The sequence below is a fragment of the Panicum virgatum genome, chromosome 4K (genome assembly GCF_016808335.1).
Source record: "Panicum virgatum strain AP13 chromosome 4K, P.virgatum_v5, whole genome shotgun sequence".
NCBI classification, from domain to species: domain Eukaryota; kingdom Viridiplantae; phylum Streptophyta; class Magnoliopsida; order Poales; family Poaceae; genus Panicum; species Panicum virgatum.
The window spans coordinates 29,688,949-29,713,983 of NC_053139.1; the positions used below are offsets into that span (position 1 = coordinate 29,688,949).

A 25,035-nucleotide genomic window follows, 5' to 3' on the forward strand; every position below is an offset into this window, starting at 1 on the left:
CCGAAAAATATTCCAAATGGCCCGAAAATTCTAGGAAAAATCCTAGAAATATATTGGGACCTAACGAACTCAAATAAAATATTTGGAGATCATGAGAAGATTTGGAAGAGCCTCTAAAAATTAGAGTTTGCTCTAGGGAAAATGGGAAAAGAATCCAGAAAAATCCGGAAAATTTCCGGGAAGAATTTTTGATGATAGAACACGTTTTGAAAGGTTTTCACACTCAACAACACTATGCATGTGACATGAATGCATCACCAGAAGAACAACATCATTTAATTTGTAAAACAACCAATATTTATTTTCTTTTACACTAAATTCTCTGTGAAGAAAAATAAATGTTGAGAAAATTTTAAAATTTTGAGAAAATTGTTGTTTTATTTTTAATTTTAATCACATCCTGAAATTCAAAAATTTCAGGGTGTGACAGAACTACCCCCCTTAAAAGGAATCTCGTCCCGAGATTCACAAAGCTAGCAAGAGACAAAGGTTTAGGTGGGTAACATCCAACACACATTAACTGTCTTCCTGGTCATTCATTCTTACAATGTCTCCTCAAACATAATCCTGGATTCATGGTAACTCACAAATCACTTTATGGATACTCAGTCTAATTCCATTTGTAACTACCCATTCTTTTCTCGACTTCGTTGACCCATCTGTCGAAGAGGTTCCTTCGCACCTTGATAAAGTGATTTGAATAGAGCTTGATTGCTTCTTTCTGGCTTGAGTATATGGTATCACTTCTCAAGTCCACAAACACATCTCATAACCTTCAAGTAAAGTGACGAAGATAAGCCAACCATACAGTTCATATCTTTTCATACATCCTCAGGCAGCCACTGCGTTGTAGAAACATGATTTTCTTGGTTTAGTATCTTGGCGACACGTGGTGGCATGAGAATTGGAGACTGACGACATTCTCATTTGGCAGAGATATCCTGATCATCCGTCTTGGCAAGGGGATCAACTGATGATGTCTGACCGAGTGTATGGCTATTGGAGCTTCGGTTCTTGGGTTGATCATCATCCTCCTTTTCACCAACTCTTGGTGGTCACAACTTAAATAAATCAAGGTAGAGGGGGGAAAGACATGGGGGTAACAAAAAGGGAAAAGAGAGCATTCTTGTCTTCAGCCTCTTTCATTTGTCGATCATTGTAGATGAGTGCTGCCATAAACTTCTTTCTTGACATCCTTTAAAGGGATTAGGTAGAAAGATAGAAGATAACAAGGAGGTGGGAGGTACATAAGAATCCATCTAGGCAACCGATGTTATTGTAGGTAGAAGACCCACAATACACCGACAATCATTATAAAGAAACGAAACAGACAAGGTCATAAAGACAACATCATCATGCAAACACTGAATTTCACCAGTCAACATAATCAAAGACGATGCTAAACGTTGTTAATAGAGTTAGAATGGGTACTCCTAAGCTTGATTATATCTTCCAGCTTTGTCATGGATGACACGTGTCTCCTTCAACTTGTCCAGCGTTGACTTCACCATCGTGATTGCAGTAGTAGTGATAGCGTCACCATGTGGCTCAAACTTGATTCTTTGGTAGTGCTTTGAATTTTCCATCCATCATGAGTAGGAAGGTGAGCAGGTGGTATTATTTCCAACTCAACTCGACTCCTTATGATGCACTAGCAGTTCTATTCTTAGGATGACTTGGATCTCATATGACTTGGACAGGCATTAGGGTACGTGGCACGGATCATCTAATTTTCTTGAATCATGAAAGATACATTGGAATAAAAAAAATCAAGGGATAATTCCAGAGCGGTATTGTTGTTATTATTATTATTTTGGATAGAAGAGGCACAATGTGAAAACTGAGCACATTGTAAACAAATTAAAAGAAAATAGGCTCAAGCAAGATAAGTTAAAAGAAATTCAAGGATGGAATTTGTATAATCATACTTCAAGGAGGATTAAAATCAAGGAGTGATCTAGAAGGGGAAATTAGACCTACCAGAATTGAGGGTCTAACGTTTGCAAAATAATAAGGTGCAAATGAGAAAGGGGTCAGACGAAAAAGGTGAGTTATCAAACCGGATTGAGAGAAGAAAAAGCTAAGGAGTGAGAGTATTCAATGGAGGGGGTCAAGGACTAAGTATGAATGGATTTTATTTCAAAAAAAACCTTAGAAAACGACCATTGCTACCTAGGCTTACGTCCTACAGTCGATACAGCTCTGATACCACTTCTGTCACACCCGGTTTTAAGGATAAAACCGAATGCATAACTATATGTATGCCAGGATCAAGTTTCATACATATAGAGACATCATAAGTGAATAATCAGTAACAGTATCACGTAAAAGAAAAACTAAAACAATTAAAAGACTATCAGAGTTATATAGCTTATCCTGGAAACGAAGGCTTCATACTTCACAGGCAATCGACTGGGGGTTGCGTACGCCTAGAACTCAGCAACATCTTCAACAGACTTCATACATCTTTCCTTCTGAGCAGCAGTAAGCAAGGGTGAGTACACTTATGGTTGGTACTCAGCAAGGCCACAAGAAATAACCAGAATGTGATTTAAATCCATCTTTAAGTTTATTAATCATGTGAGGGTCCAAGCCACTCTTGACCGTGAGCACGGCTAACCGGTTAGTTTTAACTCTGCAGAGGTTGTACACTTTCACCACAATTCGCGTAAAAGTTCCAAAGAACTTTGAACCCAACCACGCAATGTGCTAGCTAGGCACTATACCACACTTCCGAGGTGTGATTGCATAGGGACGCTACGAGGCCTTTACAAAGATTCCCTAACCTATGACAATCCGCTAAGGATTCAAGTCAAAGCGGTCATAACACTGTCCTAATGAGGTGGTACCTTACCAAAGGACCATAAAACAATACCAATTGCCCCAAGAGGACCGAGCTATACCCCGTCGATGCATCCCCTCTTGCCCTTTCGGTAAGATTGTCACAAGCTAGAGTCTCTAATTAATCAGCCAAGACCAGAGCCATATAGTATTGTGGTTGTACTGTTTTCTTGGGTGGTTCTCCATGTTCCAATTAAATCATCATAGTACTCTTGTAAATAAAGCATAGATAGAAGTATGGTTAGGGTCACTTGCCTTTCTCCAATGAAAAGCTACTCTTACTGCTCTTCAGCTTTTTGCTCACTTGGATTTCTTGATCTTCAATCTTCGAACAACGATCCTTCTACTCGAAACAATCATCGGGCAAACATACAAAGCAAACAACAAGATACCTCTAAGAACAATACACCAAAACAAAGAAGGGCTTTAAAAGAAGGGTCAGTTGGATCCATGCCACTACAATTTCACGATTTTTGATTTCATGTTGAAATCGATGCCATTGAGTGGCATGATTTTCAACGTGAAACCCAATTTCACGGAGTTGTGGTGGCATGAATCGAATTTTCCCTTAAAAGAACGTACTAAAGGATAGGGCTCACTGCTATGGTTATGGGAGCGCAAGAAACGTGGAAAACGGAACTAAAACGGCGATTCTATGGGATAAACGATGCTTCAGGGATCTAGTCGCGATTAACTATAGAGTTAAGAGCTAACAGAAAAGATTTGTAAGACACAACAAAGTGTGCTCACAGAGGATAAAAAGGTTACAAAGCTATTGCACACGTCACAAGGATCACGTGAGCGCAAGAATCGCTGAAAACGGAGTTGAAACGTGAAAGATATGGGTAAAACAAGATTCTAGGGACTTGTTTGCAATAGATTTAAACTTTCAGGGGCTAGCTCTAAAGAAACTAGGGACTAAAACGAGATTTAACCTAATATACAGGGGCTAGCTTGCAAAACAACGCACTAAGGATGGTGGGTTCTATTTTGGAAAAGCTCAGGGTGTTTTCCGTAAAGATTTGGACTAAAACAGAAATAGTTTTGAACTGCGATGGACGGAGGGTTGATTTTGGAAAAACGGAGGGGTTTATTTGCAAAAATGACCACGGTTGAACAGTATTTGGTTTAGTTGACTCGGGTCATATTAGATCTGGGCCGCTGGATCTAAATCGGACGGCGGGAGTGGATTGGGGTGGGCTGGCGGCGGCGCAGAGCTAGAGCGGGTGGAGCGGAGCTCGCGGCGGCGCATGGCGGATGGCGGCGACGGCGAACAAGACCGAGCGGAGCAGAGCGAGAGAGAGGGAAGAAAAGACGGAGGAAGTTGCTCACCGGAGAAGAAGGAAATCGTCGGAGTCGAGGAAGAAGGCATGGGGTCGACGGCGAAATGGCGACGACTCACGAGAAGGAAGACACCACGACGAAGAGGACAACGAGCTGAGCACTGGGGTGGCGTCGGATTTCACCGGAGATGCACGGATGCGGAGGATGGTGGGATTCTGGGGAAAAGATTATTTTAGGGATTCCTAAACAAGGAGCCTCCCTACGGGTAGTCTATATTTTTGTGTGGAGTTGTCATGAGAGGTTGGCTTAATATATAGAGAGAAAAGTCTCGCCATCCCACATCAACTAGCAATGTGGTACTAAACCTCCCTCCCATGCTAATGGGCTTTACGTGCCTTTAGCCCATTAGGGAACACATGAATGGGCCCTTGAGGTCCATTATGGATTTATGCACTTTTGATAGACTTAGCCCATTTAAAATTTCGGAATTAATTATTTTTGAAATTAAAATAATTCTAGAAAAATCTAGAATTCATATTTAAAGTCCGAAAAATATTCCAAATGGCCCGAAAATTCTAGGAAAAATCCTAGAAATATATTGGGACCTAACGAACTCAAATAAAATATTTGGAGATCATGAGAAGATTTGGAAGAGCCTCTAAAAATTAGAGTTTGCTCTAGGGAAAATGGGAAAAGAATCCAGAAAAATCCGGAAAATTTCCGGGAAGAATTTTTGATGATAGAACACGTTTTGAAAGGTTTTCACACTCAACAACACTATGCATGTGACATGAATGCATCACCAGAAGAACAACATCATTTAATTTGTAAAACAACCAATATTTATTTTCTTTTACACTAAATTCTCTGTGAAGAAAAATAAATGTTGAGAAAATTTTAAAATTTTGAGAAAATTGTTGTTTTATTTTTAATTTTAATCACATCCTGAAATTCAAAAATTTCAGGGTGTGACAGCACCGGTCTGACCGATTGTGCAGAACCAAAACCAGATGTAGCAGGGTTGTTGTAATTTCTGTTACATTTTTAACTTTGGTCCCTCTATAGTAAAATCTGTAAATTATTCAGTTTTTGTAAATTAGGTATGTATTTGAACTCGGTTTGTAAAATTAAAGTTTCTATCGCATATTACTTTAGTATTTTCAAGTGACGGTTGCGCTTGTACCATCTGCGCCCGCCTTCGCGTGGGACTACCGGTGTTGTTTCGATCGGGCCGTGGGTTGAGAAATGACCGTCAAATTAAACCATTAAGCTAATGCGCCCGATTTGTTCAAATGACGGCCATTAGGCTTAATTTAGAGTATTAATTTGGTGGTTCCATCACAAATCCAGTCCAAGCTTGCCGACGCCGACACCCACGGCCACGGGGCACCGACAATTGGAATTGGAGGTCAAGGTATTTGTTTACCCTAATTGGCTAATTCTCATGACAATTTTTTCCATTTTCCTTCAATTCATATGTAATTAGGTATCTTTTTAATGGAGTTTTATTCTATTGGTAATCTATGAAACAAGGTCATCTATCTATTTATCATGTCTTCTAAAGTGAGAAAATATGATTCCGGATCTTTTTTTTTGAAGGGAAAACTGTGGAGGAGTTCTCCACAGTGCTTCAATTTTCATTAAAAAGATATAACAGCAAAGAGAGTACAGAAATACTTACAAAATTGGAAGAGTGGGGGGGTAGAGGAGGGTAGAATGTACAAAGTGTGTCTACTCTATACAGTGGATAACCAACTATCAACTAGGGCTTCCTTCTCATGGCTGAATCTTAATGATTGTAGCTTGATTTGATCTTTGAATCTCACGGTCCAAAGACTGAGGGAACATCTTGCACCATCAAAGATAATGGCATTGCGAAGTTTCCAAATTTCCCATGCTGCGATAAGAACCATCTCCATGAAAAAGGAGTGAGGTGAGGCCTGCCTAGCTTGCATAATTCTGTTATGAATGTCCAGAGATAAATCCCACTGTATATGTATTTTCATCCAGCATCTCTCAGCAAAAGGGCAGGCAAATAGCAAATGTTCTACGTCTTCATCAACTTGAAGATGACAGAGTACACAATGCCACCCTCCTTGAATGTTGAAATTTCGTCTTCGGAGCATTACCTTGGTATTTAGTCTGTCAACTAACACAAGCCACGCAAAGAATTTAATCCTCGGAGTACATTGACATTTCCACAGCAAAGAGAATGATCGAGGAGCATGCTGTGTTGAAAAGGCCAGCTTATACAGCTTTTGCAAGGAGTATCTGTAATTTCCCCAAAGGAAAGCCCAGTGATCATGTGCGGCAGGGTCATATGGAATGGCAGATATAAGTTCCTGCATTTCAGCTAGCTCATCAAAGGCTTGTTGGGAGAGAGGGAGATTAAAAATTGAGGCTAAATCAGGTGCTTGCATGATTTCTTTAACTGATGTAGAGCTGTTGGAAGCATACTGAAACAGGTTTGGGAATCTCTGATTTAGAACCACTGGGCACCAAAGATCCTCCCAAAAGAGGACAGTGGAGCCATTTCCAAGAGAGCACTTGGCAATTCCTCTGTACAAAACGTTTAGCCTCAGAACATCCTTCCATCAAAAGGATCCTACCTCCCTGGAAGCATGGGGGATTTTATTCTGATAATAAGTATTCCAAATAAGATTCACCCAAGGCACATCATGTCTCGAGTAAAACTTGTGGAGCTGCTTTAATAGTAAAGCATCATTCTGAATCCTCAAATTGATCACCCCAAGACCTCCTTTTTCTTTTGGCCTCTGGACCATTGGCCATGCTGCCAAGTGGGCACCTTTTTTGTCTTGTTCATTTCCCCTCCAGAGACATTGTTTCCTTGCTCTGTCTATATTATCAATTACACCTTTATGGAGCTTGATAGTACACATTGTGTAAGTAGTAATTGGGGAGATGACTGAATTAACTAACTGCAGCCTGCCAGAGAGTGAAAGGAGTGAAGAGCATCCATTTAGCCTCCTTTCAATTTTAACCATCAAAGGGGACATATCTTCTATTTTCGGCTTGGTTGTGCCCATAGGCAAACCCAGATAGGTGAATGGCATGGTCCCAACTGTGCAACCAAAAGTTTGTGCAAGATGTTCTGTTTTCTTAGGAGACACATTTATGGGGATCAATGAGGATTTGCTGTAATTCACATGCAGCCCAGTGGAGTCAGCAAAGGTGTTTAGTAGAGACTTTAGGCACACCAATTGCATTGCATCATCTTGAACAAGTAGGAGTGTATCATCAGCATATTGTACTATGGGAAAGTCCATATCTGGTATTGGCAGAGGGGATTTTAGAAGACCCAAGCTAAAAGCTTTGTTGACAATGCATTGTAGAAGATCAGCTGCTAAGACAAAAAGAAGTGGTGATAGAGGATCACCCTGCCGAACTCCTCGTTTACATTTGAATTGTTTCCCAAGGACCCCATTCAGCAAGACCGAGGATTTGCCTGAGTCCATAATCAGTTTCATCCACTGCAACCATTTTGGAGGAAAGCCCAAATGCTCCATCATATGTAAAATGGTAGAGTGCTCTACAGTGTCAAAAGCTTTTGCGAAGTCCAATTTGAGGATTAGAATTTCCTTCTTGGACTGATGGCATTGGTGTATGTATTGAAAGGACCATGCCAGACAATCTTGAATTGTCCTATTTCTGATGAAGCCATATTGGTTGACATGTATCAGCTGAAGGATGATCAATTGTAGTCTACCTGCTAGAAGTTTGGTCAGTATCTTGATGCTAGAATTTAGGAGGGAGATTGGCCTGAAGTCATTAACACTTTCAGGATTTCTGACTTTTGGAACCAAGGTGATATAAGAGTAGTTAATGGATTCAAGATCCAAATGCCCATCAAAGAAGTCCTCACAGAGCTTGTAGATGTCCTCTTTAATTATATTCCAGCATTTCTTCAGAAACATACCATTGAAACCGTCAGGCCCTAGAGCCTTGTCAACTGGTATATGCTTTATTACCATGTCAATTTCCTTAGTTGTAAAAGGCTGAACTAGTTCTGTCAGATCAGTATGATTCTGGACCAAACTTGATAAATCGAAGTGCATTATTGGCGAAGAAGTTATTCCCATTCTGTTTTTGAAGGAGCTCCAGAGCAGGGCAGCTTTACTGTCATGATCACTAACAAACATTCCACTGTCATCTCTAAGCTGTGGGATGGAATTTCTTCTCTATGTCAGAGTGGCCATAGCATGGAAATATTTGGTACATTCATCACCCAGCCTTATTCTATTTACTGCATGTCTCTTTCTCAAATATATATTTTTATATCTCAAGAGCTGTAACACTTTTGCTTTAATGATCTTTCTCAGATTCCATTCCATCAAAGCTAAAGATCTACATTCTTCCAGAGAGTCTAGGAAGAAGATAACCTTGTTGCAGTTGTCTATGAGGGCAGTAAGTTGTCTATGATTCTGGTTCTGAAAAGAGCAAATGCAAAGCGAGGGCGAGGAACATTCACCCTTTCCTTTATTGTTAATTATTGTATTAGTTCTTAATAATGCAGAACAAATGCAATTATAATATGGAATCCAAATACGTTTTGATTATTTAGCTTTTGTTAAATCTAGATATGGGGCCCAATTTTTTGTTTTGCACCAGGGCCTCCAAAACATTGGTAGCGACTCTGTAGTGGCCTAACTGAGCTCAAAATGACTGTGCAGTAGTGTTTCGACTTAGACGGCCAGAAGAGGACCACCACTACTTAAAAAAAACTTTGTAGGGGCGGGTTGAATCCTATTTGTAGGGACGGACGGCACATCCGCCCCTAATCTCCGCTCCTACAAATAGCTATTTCTAGGAGCGGGTGCGTTAACCGCCCTTAAAAATTGATTTCCAGGGTCGGGCGACCGCATGAGCCGCCCCTGGAAATCGATTTTTAGGGGCGGTCCACGCCCCAAACCGCCCCAAGAAATGGATTACCAGGGGCAGTTTGTGGGGCCGACCGCCCCTGAAAATCTATTTCCAGGGGCGGCTCAGGGTAACGCTCGGCCCTGAAAATGTTTTTCAGGCCCACAAAAAAATACAGCAATTTGACATATGGATTCCTACTATATTGTTCTGTCGAGCTAGTTCGCAATCGAATGTCAACTATATTGTTCTATCGAGCTAGTTCACAATTGAATGTCCTAGTGATCGACGTGGAACCTTTCATAAATATCAATAAATACGAACGCAAAATTAAATGTAGGGATTAACCACACACATGTATCATTACAAAGCATATATAACTAATATAGTACATCATTAAAATTGTATCTTGAATGCATGGTTTTCTCCTATTTACCGACGCTACTAGAGGAGGCACAGTGCTTCTTGTTCTCTCACTCACGAAGACACGGATATTTACTCTCCGTTGCTAATTTGTTGTGTTTATCATAAAATGTTCCCCTCGGGTTGATCACTTCTAGAAGTTGTTTCTCATGAAGTATCCCATAGTTCCTTTAGGGATGGTCCTGCAATTAACGAGAATCCATCAAAAAAGTAAGAAAGTGTTAGATATAGGCAAAAAATAATGTAACACATGTAAATCTATGCATAATAAATAGAAGTCCCTTACATTTTCAGGATTAGTTGTGTATCTCCCTTGCACCCTGAGATGCTCGCACAAGTAATACCCGCAGTACACGGAACAAGTAGGTTGCTTGTGGCACGGAAAGTGTGTGCGTAGAGTCATTTCTTTAGGCTTCTCAGGGGGGTGAGCACCATTTAATGCAATATATTGCTGGTAAGTCCTGTTTGAAAAAGATAGAAGTGAGAAGTTAGTCTATAAATGCATGTTATTTATACAAAATCTTACATGATGTACGTATGAAACATAGTAAGTGCACTAACATTCTGAGGATGAATAAGAAATCAGTGTATTTGTCGCTTGGCCAATCCAAGGAGTCTAAGACAAGGACTCTTCCAATCTTGGGTTGCAGTGCAAAAGCGATCCAGTGATTTCTGCAACATTAAATATGTATTTTTTAGCTATGAATCGGAACAAGTGTATATTGTAACAAATGATTTAAAGTAGAAGTAACTAATGTTATATGGCGCAAAAATGACATCAGCATCATCTTCCTATTTTTTTCATCATTTTTGCTATGTAGGCAGCCATCTTCATGGCCTCTTTGAGGTGAAATTTTCGTTCCTTAGCTATCAGTGCAGGCGTTTTACTGTTCTTGAAGAGATCATGGTCATTTTTCCACGTATTTGGCCCGTGGTGCTTGGCCTCACAAATTGCTAGAGGATCAAGATATCTTGATCCTTCTACCTAAGACATATGCATCACTTGTTTGCATCCTATAGAATAGAATGAATATATAATTAATAAGATATATGTATATATAGTAGTTAAGACAATAGCATAAAAGAAATTAAGTATCAATGAGGCACTTACATGCACCATAGTCTAACCATCTCGATGTCAAGTTCTTTGAGGCGGAACATAGCATGGATGTCTCGAAAATCGAACAAGACATCAGTGATGCCAGGGACTGCAGGTCCAAATACTTGGGTATAATATGGAGCAGATATGGTAGGAAGCGCAAGTCTGCATGCCCTAATGTACCAATTATGCATCTGCTGCATTTCACTTGGAACATCCTTGAGGCACCAATCAGGTAGAAGTGGTTGTCTGTACATAAACATCTTAGGACAATCAGGCAAATTAGGAATCGAATCGACCCCGGCTATTTGTTTGAAGTTCGTGTCAGTGCGGGGCTGGGAAAATCCTGATCTTTTAGCGGTAGAGGTTGAATCATCTTTTGACTTCGCCTTTGTCTTGTCCTTCGCTTTAGGCTTTGGATCAGCCTGCTTCATGTTTGCCTTGTGCCACAAGTCTGCAATCTCTTTCCCATCCTTTAGCTCCTCATAAGCACGTATCACTCGCGGCACCTCATGCGGCGGCTGTTGTTTCTGTGCTACTATTGGAGCCTTTGTCGGGGCCGATGATCGCGGGGCAGGTGGAGATGCCTCTCGGGATGTAGCCAGTGGTGATCGCGGGGCAGGTGGAGATGCCTCTCGAGATGTAGCCATTGGTGATCGCGGGGCAAGTGGTGATGGCTCTCGGGATGGAGCTAGTGGTGATCGCGGGGCAGGTGGTGATGCCTCTCGGAGTGGAGCTGGTGGTGATCGCGGGGCAGGTGGAGTTTCCTCTCGGAGTAGAGCTGGTGATGCCTCTCGGGATGGAGCCCGTGGTGATCGCGGAGCCTGTGGTGATGCATCTCGCGATGGTGGAGCCGGTGGTGATCGTGGAGCAGGTGGTGATCGCGGAGCCGGTGGTGATGCATCTTGCGGAGCCGAGGGTACTTGATCAAGTAGTACGATATCTCGCTTATGCCAAAGAATTATGCTGCCGACACATTGTCCAAGGCAATTCTTCCCATCTGCAGTGGGGATGTCTATCTCATTATACTCATAAATTGAATTCAATACTTGCTCCACTTGTACGCATGCATATAGGGGTGGGACCGGCTTCCCCTCAAATAAACCCCCGACGGGCTCCACCTGGGCCTTAGCGACTTCTTTTGTCTTCCCGGCCCTGCCGATCGGATAGAGCAACAAGCAGGGAGTAGTATTCGTTATTCTATCCACCGGATATAGCTCTCCAGTGGTCGAGGCGACACTGCTCTGAGCACATGTACTCGGTTGGGCAAGTACCGGAGGGGGGCCGACATGAGTCATGACCACCAACTAGTTTTATTTGCCCCACCTCTTGCGACGAGCTGAACAAAAGTAGCCCTGACTGCTAGTCCACAACTGTTGCCCTCAACAAATCCTTAAACTTTGCCTCCATTGCAATCTCTGCCGCTGCCACAATTTCTTCTTTGTAGCGGTCATGGCTCTTGTACCTTGACTGGTCCTTCTCGAACCCATCCTTGAGGCTCAACTTAGAGGACAAGCCTCTGACGTGCCCTCCATGCTCTTTTGACCCAATTGCTGTACTCAGCACATCCCTCTCCCTATGTGGTTTGAACTTTCCTTGTTTTTGAAGCTTGGCAAGTTCTAACATTTTCAGGGGCGGCGCACCCCCTCGGCCGCCCCTGAAAATGGCGACCATTTTCAGGGGCGGGTGCCCAGATGAGCCGCCCCTGTAAATTTAATTTGTAGGGGCGGCTCGCCAGCCAACCCGCCCCTGAAAATGGTCGCTGTTTTTAGGGGCGGCCAAGGGGGTGAGCCGCCCATATAAATGCATTTATAGGGGCGGCTCATTAGCACAGTACCCCCGCGCCTTATTTATAGTTACGAGTGGATTTTTGGTCCGTCTCTAAAAAAAATTGGAGTGTTCCTAGAAATCTTTTATATAGTAGTGCACTCATCATGATCAGACAATGCTTAGTCGTTCAGGTTGATCAACTAGCCTCCAAATCGAGTCGACGCAACGAGTCAGACCCAATGTACTAATATGACAAGTAATTGTTGTCGTTTATTTAATCGTCAATCAGTTGACGAGTTGTAAACACTAATAAGTACTAGTGATTATATTTTTAACATAATTATATTCTGTAGTGATGATTAACCCTCGAATTTACAGTTGAGAACAGTTTTCCTTTCTAGATCCCATACTGTAAGACGTACCACACATTTATTTCAGTTTGCAGTTCCCGAACGACAGGCAAATAAAGCGAACTCCTTTTTGTCCCTATGTTTGGTTAAAAACTGGTCATGAGGTATATTATCCTTCTGTTGCCGCACAGGACTCGTAACTAACGTTTCATTTAGACCCGCCCAGTGAAACGGTCGGCCCGTGGGCCTGAATCAGGTGTTACATGCCAGCCCAAATGAAACATTAATCTACATCAAGTCCATTTTGTGTGCGTGCTTATCAGACAAGAAGTTTCATCAAAAGCTGAAAGTTAAGTTCTCATAAAAAAAGAAAAAAGGAAAGGAAAGGAAGAACAAAGATGGTCCAGTCCTAAACATTCTTTGGAGAAACTGTCCTAAACATTACTTCTTTGCTTCGATTTATCAGTGATAGTTAATAGCATCTGCGCACCTGTGTACTTTTCATCGATCTCAATCTTACTGATTGCGAACTGATTTAATCGAGCTAGGTGCCATAATCCCATATGCATATGCTATTATGCATGGTAACTAGCGGTAATGGAGCTGATAAACGAGGTGGTAAATACTTTTATAGATGTCACTGTCAAGACTGACATGCAAATAAAACTAACTCAACAAATTACGATCCAGTTTTTCTTCTCCTAATTCGAGGTTGTGGGCCATCAAGTTGCTCCATGAGCTGAAGTCCAGTCAACGAAGCAATAAGCAAATTAGCAATCATATCCGAACGATGCGTACAGGTCACATCGGCTGGTAGAGTACGTATTTAAGCAAGAGTCACGCAATTGTCTATTCTCTAGAAGCATAATATGGATAGCCAGTGAACCGTTCGGTCGCGGGAAACATCTCAAGAAGTCATGGTTTCAGTAACGGCATGTATGCATGATTGACAGCAACATGGGAAAGAATACCCTATTATTCACTGGTAGCCTCAGTCTACCACAGATCGACCGATCACATGGAGGTATTCGGGCTGCTTTGAAGCTCTGAATCTGCTGACCACTGACTGCATGCAGCAGACAAGTTTGACTGACCTCACTTATGTAATATCAATCGGCCTTTTTATAATCATCGGCGAGGTTGTCGATGGCCCTAAATCTGGTGTCGTTTGAGAGCCAAATGAAGGGCCCCTAAATTTTAAGAGTCTCCAGCAATAACTCCTAAATCAAATTCTGCAAATACTAAATAAGGGCTGCCTCTATTTTTTAGGTGCTTCAAAATTTGCTTCTAATTCTAGCAATAGTCCTCTATTCTAACTTATAATAGAGGAGATCCCTTAGGAATTGAGGGTGGAGATGATTTGAAGGTCTCTTCAAAATAGAGGGCCTAATAGAGAGTTTGCTGGAGTGATTTTTTATACTTAACCCTCTAAAATTGAGATAAGGTGGTTGTTTAGAGGTTCTCTTGGAGTTGCTCTGAGACTTATTAATCCATTAATCATATTCTATTGATCATCTGGTACATTGCGATAACTAAATTATCACAACGAGCATCGTCCGCATCAAGTAGTGTGTCCTTTCCGCATTCTACTGGCGTTGGCTGTCGCGAACTTGCAAGCCGCGATCGTCGGTCAATCCCGTAGGTCGTTGATGAGCCCCCTCCCCTCCAGCTCCTGGACCATGCAACCATTTAGGTGCCAGGCTATCCACTGATCTTTGATCTCAGCATCTCATGGACCGCGGCATCAGTCAACAACACTTTAAAGAGACCCAACGTAAATACGTGATGTACTGAGGTGAGTTGAAAAATGTGATTAGAGCTGAATTTTGACCATATCTAGCCCAAACTAACACAACTAATTTTCATCCATATACAAGTGCTATTCGAATTAATTCAAAATACTCTTGTTTGGTTTATGAAATTAATTATGAAGATTGCTAATTGTTTGATTAATTGAGTTATATAATTGTTTAAAAGCATATCTTAATTGTGTGTTTTAAACATAAAATATTTTAATATTTTAGGGCCCTGTATTCTATTTCGCACCGGGCCCCAAATTCCTAGAGACGGCCCTCAAAGGATTCTATATATACTAAGAAAGAAAAACTACAATAACCTTATATTTTGGAATGGAGTACGTGCAAATATAATTATTATTAGGCTTACGAAACTAAAAATCGCACAAGGAACATAAACCCGTAGGTCAATTCATAAACCCGAACGTGCAAGTTCGACTCAACGAAAAAAAATTGCCTGCATATTGTACCTCGTCAATGAGTTATTAATATGGAGGCGTTTCATCAGTCCTCAAAAAATATAAGAGGATGTGGCGTTCTTGCCTCTTTTTCAGTGCCAATGGTCATTTTGTAACTCCTTTTATAAGCTTTGTGCGATTTTGCCCTCGCTTATTAAAAACGAAGCTCAATTTGCCCCGATTCTGTTAGGAGTTAACGGTGTTAAACATGTAGAAATTTGCCCTTCTTTCAACATCGAACACTCCTAAACGCTAACAGCCTCTGACCAGCGAGCCCCACCAGTCAGAGGACGCCTGTCGGCCAAGACCGAGCCATGGCGAGCCTAGGGGCTCTGGCCGGTGGCTCTGTTAGTGGCTCTCTCCGGCTACGAGGCCAGGCAATGACGGGACGGGTTGGCTTGCGGCTAGTGCTCCTAGGGAAGGCGGCGGCACACGACGGCACAGGCCGTGCAAGGGTAGCCCACAACACGCACGCAGCAGCGGCTCGGCCGCATTTCGGTAGTAACGGTGCGAGGGATTGTGAGGATGAGAGCTAATGGGTGGTTCCATTTTTGGGAGCCGAGTGGTGAGGAGAGGGATTGGAGGACTAGGTCAACGGCATCAATATATGGCGGTCGGGTCGTGGCGGGGCTGATTCCGGCCGAGGAAGGCTCAGCCGAGGGCTGTGGGGTGCAAGCATAGGTGTGGGAGGAATCGAGGAATATACCGGCTAGATATGGCCGAAGCGGCGGCAACTATTCTCCTTGGCCCAGCCCGGCCCAAGCAAGAAGAAAGCTTAGTGTCGATGGAAAAAGGAAAGGGGTGTCCAGGAGGCCGCACGAATCATTAGAGTTTTGGATGAAAGAGGAGAGATTTTGAACAAAATTCAGGATACTACACAATTTTTTCATTGTTCCGAATACGTTTTCAATTCGTTTCAATTTTTTAGTGGGCCTAACAGAGGTAAAAATAACGGTAAATAGTGCCTTCATTTTGCTAAAGCAGGGATAAAATCACACAGTCGAATAAAATTAACGAGGGTAAAATCAGCAATAGCCTCCAAATCAAGGGCAAGAATACCAAATTTCCAAAAAATATAATTGGAAAAAAAACAAAAAAAAAAGGAGAAGATATCTCAAGTGAACTGCTGGTGGACTTCCACGGTCAATGCAAGGCTGGATATCAGTCTATGCTACTTGGATGCTCACCTGGTAAATCCCAGTACTTTCCATAAAAACAGGTAAACATCGCAGTAATAATTTTGTGCCATTTCCACCACAAAGGCGCCAAAACGACATCATGGTTGGTAGTTTTCCACGGTCAATTCAACGGAACGATCCGCACCACTCACCCCACCTGCTCGATTGGACTCCAGTAAGCTTCGTATCCATCGCTTCGCTTGCGCGCAGAACGGAATAAGAGAACGGCGTTCAACGCAGCGAGGAGAAGGCGATGACGCCGGAGAAAGGAACTGCCCTGATGTGACACTAGTAGCAGAGCAGACTAGTACTCTGTACTTGACGACGAGAGGATCCAGCGCGCGCAGAAGATGCCGCTATTCCGCACGAGCGCTTGACCGGCCGGCGGGTGGTGGCTGGCCGGCCGGTCCGCCCCCTCCTGCTGACCGCTGCTCCATGGCGACCGGCTCCTTTGACCAGCGCCCCAACCGCCCCGCACGGAGCTCACCTACCGAGTCGCATCCAGTTTCTCTCACTGACTTCCTGGGCCAGTGGACTCTTGGGCCCACTTGTCAATGGAGAAGAGGCTGCCCGATGTGTGTACACTTGCGTTTTGTCCTTTGCAGACAAGTGATGTGTTTCCTTCCTCCCTACTGAACGACGGCAGCTCGCGTCGCCGGCGGCCGAGTCTATAAAAGCCGGGCGGCGTTCGGCCGCCAATTCAACAACACATCAATTCAAGAAAAGTCGAGCTAGGCTTTGCGCTCGTCGACGTAGCCAAGCTTTTTGAGTCCACGAGGAGAGGCGGCAGGTCAAGCGAGCAAGAAGCTTTGGATCGGAGGTCAGCAGCGGGGCGCATGGCCATGGAGGTCCAGGGCTCCAGGCGGCACCAGGACGCCGGCGTGAAGGTCAAGTTCATCGAGACGCAGTTCATCAGCTCCGACGCCGCCAGCTTCAAGGCCGTCGTGCAGCGCCTCACCGGCAAGTCCCCCGCCGCCTCGTCGAGGCCGGCCCAGGCGGTACTGGCGCCGCAGCCGCAGAGGCCGCGCCCGTGCCGGCCGGCCTTCGCTGGCGCGGGGCAGCACCATCAGGCCGCCAGGTGGCCGGAGCAGCACCAAGCTGGCGCCTACCTGGTCGCGCCGGCGCCGAAGCAGGCGCCGCTCGCGGCGGCGCCGAGCCTGGAGGAGATGCAAGAGCTCTGCGACTTCGCCGACCTGTTCTACACCACCAGCGGCGCCACGGGCGCGCGGCGCGACATTGCCGGCAGCGCCTTCCCTTACTGAATTTGTTTTTCCGAGCACCAATGCTTGTAGTTTGCCTTTGCAAATTCGCAGTGTGTTGAGCACATTAATGGTCGTCGAGGAGCTAGATGCGACGAGAGATGGTCATAGTCATGTAGTAGTTCCACACGCACAGTACTGGAATTGACGAGGGGCCTGAAAGTATAGTGAAATGCTGCAGCCTAGAATTTGTAACGTGCAAACGACAGATCATGTTGCAATATACGTCGAATTTTTCTCATACGTATTCGAAAGCTTAAAAAATTATTGGACTTTCTCTTACATGTTATTTTTAGTGCAAAGGTGGTTCAGGTACGCATGACTTCCACTAAAAAAACATTAATTTCAGTGTTAGAAATCCGGCCGAGAAAGGCACAGTTTTGTAATTAATTCATCAAAAGAGAGTTTAGTTAATTCCGTGCTGTCCCATCCTATCCGCCCGCTTGCTGCTGCGCTATGTATTTGTGGAACTTTTGACATGAATAAGCATAAATTATGATCACACAATATAGATTATTTATTGTAGCTCCTAGTTATTAAGGATTCATGGTATAGTATATTTTGACTGTAGAATTATTGTAATTTATATTATAATCTATGCCAATTTCAACCTTATTTTTTTAACTTGAGATTGTAGGATCATTTGAATAACACTTTTATGTAGTTATACTATAATTTTAATTACGTAATACTACTTTTATACTGCATAGATTAGCAAATTTTATGTTGTTTATTTAGTTTATTGGGTTCTTTTGTATTGTATACTCTTACTCCTATGCACCCAGGGGGAGGAGAGCTGAGGGCGTTCAGACATTCTCCAAGCGACACGTGGAGGGGAGACGCCCGACGCGGGTCCTGGGCTGCCGGCTTGGTCGTTGCGCCGCGGCGCTCTCGCTGGGGTGGGGCCGTGGCGGGCTGCCGCACCGCCTCCCTCGCACCGCGTCGCCTGTGACTGGGTCCCGCTGGGTCCCCTCGCACCGCCTCGCCTGTGACTGCCGCACCGCCTCGCCTGTGACTGGGTCCCGCTGGGGTCCCCTTGCTCGGTCTCCACGGGAGGACGCCGTTCCCATCCTGTCCCCTTTTCAAGGCGAAGATGGCGGATGTCGGCGGCGACGGCTTCGGGGGCCGGCGCCCGCTGGGGCTGCTGGTGAACGCGAGGAAGCGGAAGGACGGGTTCATGCAGCTGTTCCTGATGGCGGGCGTCCTCATGATGAGCCTATGGTCCCTGGGTGAAGCACCGTCTCCGCGACCTCGCCGACGACGCCGCCGACCTCCGCCGCGAGCGCGACGACCTCTCCCTCCGCATGCGCAGCTTCCAGGACACGCTCCATCGCGAGGCCGACGCCGACGCGTTCGGCTCCCTCGCGTCCCGCCTCCGCCGCATCTTCGCCGCCCACCCCGCCCCGGCAGCCGCCGCGGCGGAGGACCAGTAGGCCCCTCGCCCGCCTCCGCCTTCCTGTTCCGTGATGATGCCTTTGTCTGCTCACCCGTGAGGCCTCCGCGTGCGTTGTGTCGGCAGCGGACTCGCAATCCGCGGTAGCGCACGCGACGTGTTTGTGGAAATGCCGCACCAGATTTGCACGTGACGTGCTTCATGTTTCAGCTCTCCCAAAGGTCTTTTACTTCGATCCCGCTCCTGTTAAGCTGCTATGGTGTTTAAGTTGTACGGTTTCCTTCGTGTGCTGTTTCAGGATTGCATTGATGCTAGATTGGTTCTGCTAGGCACATATTATACACTCACATAGGTTGGCTTCGCACTCTGATTTAGCATGTCGATTGCATGTTAACCAGCTGAACTACTCGGGCAATTTGCGCTTCATAAAGTGCGGTTTGAGAAATTTGCCAAGATTGAATTATGTTTTGTTTCAAGTGTGTGCGCTAGCTATGTCTTTCCCCTTCTTTTTCCGCTGAGTTCCCTGGTCGGCGCGGCGCGGCGTAGCGCGGTCTGCCTAGTATTGGAGAACTGGCATGGCATTCAAGTGCATGGGCTATTCTATTCCTAGCGCTCGCTACAGGTCACCTACTTTTCGGTAATGCTAAGAACAAGACATCTGATGCCTCACCTTTCAATCGGACGCATGCATCCAATGTTTATTTCAACCGCTTAATCCTACGACTGCAACGATCTGCTCCCACCGCCTTCTTCCACCACACGTTATTCCTATTTCACACATCTCTTCTCCTCCTTCCTCCCCAACGTGAATCTGTACCCAACTGATGCGACCGCCGGAGCCGGCGAGAAGGGCGGCGGCAGCGACCATCGGTGCTTGCACAAGCGAGCTGGAGAAGCAGGGGATGTAGCGCACTCACGCTTGACGTGTGCAGCGAGAAGCTGTTGGAGGCTAAAATTGGCAATAACCGAGGCCGACCGATCTGACCGATTGGGCCGACCGGTCAGACCGGTCTAGGGCTGTAATTCGAGTAGGGTTAGGATTTTGTATTAAGAGTCCTATTGTAACCCGATTTGGAAGGAGTACGTCCTCCCCGGCCTATAAATATAAAGGCTGCGGCCGATTGAGGGGTTTCTAACCACAATCGAATCAAAACAATCTCTTTTACATTTTTACTCAAACTCTAATCTTTTCCAACCCCTTTGATGTTCTTTGCTCGTCTCTACGGCGTTCAAGGGCGTCTTGAGTGGCCTGCCGACCTCAAGGCAACCCTAGATCTTCAAACTCCGACGGGGTCCCTCCCGAGCTTGAGGTTTTAGGTTTTCACGAGTTTCTGCATCCAATCGGTCTGACCGGTTGGAGGGGGCGGTCTGACCGGTCCTGTCTGAAGCCCACTGGTGAAGATCGTTTGCGATCCGCGCGTTCTAGCGCACCGGTGTGTTGACCAGATTAGCGTCAACATACTTTTTGGCAACTCTGCTGGGGAAGAAGAAGCAATCTACATCGGTTATAATGATTGGTGAAATAGGAGATGCCTCCAAGGTGGATCCGTTGAATGCTATCAATGTCACTTATGAAGATCTATCTGGGGAGCAGCGCCAGAAGTTCGAAGCCGATTTGAAGCGGCAGAACGAGGAGATCAGGGCGAAGATGATTGCATGCTATAGGAAGACCCGACAAGGTGTGATCGAGAAGGAAAAGTTCATCATGCCGGAGACCCAATCTGCTACACCGCCTGCTCCTTCAGTCATCAATGTAAGTTCTTCTCCTCAAAATCTATATACCATGTTATTATCTGAGCTTGGGAAGAAGATCAACGATGCGCAACTATCCACGCAAAACACTTTGATTGACATATCTGAGCATATGGATAGATTGGAGAAGGGTAAGACTGTGAATACCACTTATTCTACTAAAGACCTTACCCCTAGTTCGGCAGCTCCTACATCTACGGTTAATGTGGAATTTGGGATGCCACCGAATTATTTCGCTGGGCAGTCACCACCGCCAGGCACCGTTCGGCCAACCACGGCCGAACCGGTCAGACCGGTCAGACCACTGCCTCGGCAGCAAGTGCGGTCAGACCGGTGCCATGGTGCTAGCCTCGGCGTCCACTCCCGCACTCGTTCCAATTCCGAGTTCGGCTGCTCCTGGCCAAACGGATGAATTGGAGGGTTTTGTGCCGCCGTATACTACCAAATCATACGGCGAACATCCTTTTCCACCTGCTATGCCGCAAGATGTTTAGGATGACTTGACAAAGTCTAACCCCCATCATGCTACACAGACAATGAGCACTACTGAACTAGTAACTAATCGTCTAGCAACTAATGCTCAAACATCTAGTAGCGGGAACTATGAGGCCGATCTTGTCAGGATGAGAACAGATTTGAATACTTTGCTTGGTACTAAACTTAGTCAGTTGGGCATAAATCCTGGCAGAAATCGGTTGTATCAAAGGCCATACCCCGATGCTTACGATCTGGTTCCCTATCCTACAGGGTGGCGCGTTCCCGATTTTATTAAATTTAGTGGGGACGATAATCGGTCAATTTGGGAGCACATAAGTCAATATGTTGCTCAATTGGGTGAAACTAGTTCTAGTAACTCTTTGCGAGTGCGTTTGTTTTCTTTATCGTTAACAGGAACTGCTTTTTCTTGGTTTTCTGCTTTACCCCCAAATTCGGTCCGCTCTTGGAACAAATTAGAACAAAAATTTCATGATCACTTTTATAGTGGGGATAATGAAGCAAAGTTGATAGATTTAACATCAGTTAAACAAACTAGAGATGAATCGGTATCCGATTACTTCAAGAGGTTTAAAGAAGTTAAAAACCGATGCTTTAATCTGTCAATTTCTGATAAGGATTTGGTAGATGTTGCTTTTAATGGTTTGCGCTCATATTTGAAAGAGAAGCTCGAAGGATTTGATTACTTCAATCTTAATGCTTTGCAACTTCGGGCAATGAACCAAGAGTATAAAATTAAAAATTCTAAGGATGCATATAAGCCTCATCATTCAAATACTCATATTGTTGAATATGATTCTGATTCTTCGAATGATGAGGATAATGAGGTTTACAATGCTTAGTTTGTTTGGCCATCATCGGCCAAACCTTGTTCTTGTGCATCGCTTAAGCCGACTCAAATGGGTCGGAAAGAAGAGATGAAATTTACATTCGGTGTGTCCAAATGTGATCATATTTTTGATGAGTTATTGCATTTGAGGCATATTAAGATTAATCATGTTATACCACCGCTTGAAGAGTTAAAGCAGTGAGCATTTTGTAAATTTCATAATTCTCGTTCTCATGCAACTAACGATTGCAATGTGTTCCGTCGTCAGGTTCAATCAGCCATGAATGAAGGACGATTGATTTTCCCTGAGATGAAGATTGATAACACACCGTTCCCTGTTCACGCCAACACGCATACCATCGATCTGAGCAATGCCAAGGTGCTGATTCGGCCAGAACAAGCCGAAGGAGCGGAGAGCAAAAATGTGGTGATTGGTGAAGCAAGGCCGAAGAATGTCAATGACAAGATTCTAGCCATGGAAGTGGTTCTAGAAAAGACTCCTGATGGCAAGGAGCTAATAAAAATTACTGTCAAAGCTCAAGTGCTCGGGGGGCAAGAAAGTTCTTCCGCTGCTGCAAGTCGGCCTGCTGTCCAGGACCGACCGGTCAGACCAGTTTCACCAACCGGTCAGACCGGTCCGCCCCAAGGCCGACCAAGGACTTTCAAACCCAAGCGCCCGAAAGAAGGTACTTGGAAGCAGAATGTGCCAAAGGTCCAAGGGAAGATGGTTGCTCGGAAACCAACCTTTGGCCAACTTCTGAACAAGTACACGAAGGCCGTTCAACAAGATCGGCCACTAAAAAAGAGATCTTGGTCACCCCCGCGTCGAGGTGGTTCTCCAATGAGGGAAGGGCCAAACAAACACAGAGGTGGTGTTGTCACCGTGTTTCCACCACAGAAGGCATATGCTTCCATGCCATGGATGCCTCCGGCGTCAAATGCTACAAATTCGGTGTGGGAACACGAAGGAGTCTGGATGCAGTGCTTCCCCATGCCATATCTACCGCATTATCAGGGGGAAGGGTCCAGGACACCGGTGCATGACCGATTGGGCTCACGCTAATCTGGTCAGCAGCAGCATGTTGCACCAGTCAGACCGGTATCAGCAGAGACCGGCCCAGTCTCATCCTCCAAGGCAAGAATATCGTGTCAAGAAGAGGAAGGAGGATGTGCAGCCCATGCAAGTGGATTCTGGGAAGACCACCACCGATGATGTTGTGAAGATCGGTGATGTGAATGTGGTGATCAAAGATGTTGGAAAGAAGCCGATTATATTTGGCAAATCAGCTCAAAATGATTCCCAGAAGCATGTGTTGGCCAATGATCATGAGGCCAGCAGCAGTGGCTCGGCGAACAAATACCATCAACCTAGGTGGTGCCTGCTGGGTTTGAGCCATTCTCAAAAGAGGAGATTGCAGCGCTTAAGGCACTAGGAGCAGAAGGAGCAAGAGGCCGAGAAGCTCAGAGATGAGCACTTTAATAAATATCAGCCAATGGTTCCTCAGGGCAAAGAATGGCGGGCCAAACCCACTGTGTAGTAGTAAATAGGACCGGTCGAACCGCCTCAGGTGACCGGTCTGACCGGTGCAGAGGACCGGTCTGACCGCCAGGTGCAATCGGTCAGACCGATCGAGCCTGTTGTCGAGCAAAAAGTTGAAGTGGCTACTTTGGCTTCACGCGATGAAGTTCCAGTAGTTCCTGCAGATTTGGGTGATGAGGAACTGGTGGATTATGAGGCTTCTCCAGCTTGTAGCAACATGGAGATAAATGTTGTGCGATTCTCCAAAGAGTACTATGCCATTTCAGAGGAGGAAGAAGCAGCTCTTCTGGATTTCGGGCCACGCGAGGCCGTATTCCAGAAGCCAAAGGAATCGGACAATCACTTGAAAGCCCTTTATATGAGGGGGCACATTAATGGGAGGCCGATTTCTCGCATGCTTGTTAATGGAGGGGCAATTGTGAATTTGATGCCCTATTCATTGTATAAGAAACTTGGAGGGACGGATGAAGAGCTGATCAAGAAGAACATGACGGTCAGCAGCGTGGGTGGAGATAATCCTATTGGTGCTAAAGGGGTGGCTTCCATGGAGTTGACCGTGGGGACAAGACATTAGCAACAGCCTTCTTCGTCTCCGAGGTGCAAGGTAACTTCAGCTTGATACTTGGACGTGATTGGATTCATGCCAATCAATGTGTGCCTTCTACCTTGCATCAAATTCTTATCCAGTGGATCGGCGATGAGATTGAGGTAGTCCATGGCGACACTTCATCCTACATTGCAACCGCCGATTCCAACACTCTTGGTGTGCATGATGACATCAAATGCTTATCGGGATTGGATCTGTTTGATTTCGAGTTAGTCAGTTGCACTAAGGATGGGTTCGTGCTTGCTACTCTAAAGCCGATGGAGAATCGGCTACATTATTGCAAATAAAATGAATGCAGCAAGCAACTCAGGCGAGACCGGTCAGACCGGATGTCCAGACCGGTCATCAAATCGGTGCACAGGGCCGACCGGTCAGACCGGTCAGTCTAACCGGTCTGACCGGTCTGACGCAGACTGATTGATGGAGAGGATTGGGCACTATCGCTCACGGATGAACGATATGTGCGAGGCCATTGAGGACATTGAAGACATGGACAAGTTAGGCCAAGGGTTTACGTCGGATGATCCTTTAGAAAAAGTGGATATTGGAGATGGTAGTGTTCCTAGACCAACTTTTGTAAATGCAAATTTATCGGCTGAGTATAAAGCCGACTTAATAAAGTTATTGAAAGAGTATGTGGATTGCTTTGCATGTAGTTATTCTGAGATGCCTGGTTTGAGTCGTGATTTGGTTGAGCATTGGCTGCCGATTAAAGTCGGTTTTAGACCTTATAAACAACCTGCTAGGCGATTTAATCCTACTATGAATGACCGAATTAAAGAAGAAATTAATCACTTGTTGGAAACTAGATTTATTCGGTCTTGTCGGTATGCGGAGTGGATCTCTAATATTGCGCCCGTTGAGAAGAAAGATTCGGGTAAGATTAGAGTATGCATTGATTTCAGAAATCTTAATAAAGCTACTCCTAAAGATGAGTATCCTATGCCTATTGCCGATATGTTGATTAATGAAGCTTCTGGACATCGTGTCATTAGTTTTCTTGATGGTAACGCCGGTTACAGTCAAATATTTATGGCCAGAGAGGATATATCTAAAACAGCCTTTAGATGTCCGGGGTTTATC

At 44.9% G+C, this 25,035-nt stretch overlaps 1 protein-coding gene and 1 pseudogene across 1 annotated transcript; both read left to right on the forward strand.

Annotated features, from left to right (window-relative positions):
• The first annotated feature begins 16,769 nt into the window (after positions 1 to 16,769).
• On the forward strand, positions 16,770 to 17,579 carry LOC120704760. The gene has a single exon (XM_039989299.1). It carries the CDS (start codon positions 16,914 to 16,916, stop codon positions 17,337 to 17,339), a length of 426 nt encoding a protein of 141 aa, XP_039845233.1. The 5' UTR covers positions 16,770 to 16,913; the 3' UTR covers positions 17,340 to 17,579.
• A 656-nt stretch (positions 17,580 to 18,235) lies between these two features.
• LOC120704762 lies at positions 18,236 to 19,205 on the forward strand (annotated as a pseudogene).
• Positions 19,206 to 25,035: the final 5,830 nt, after the last annotated feature.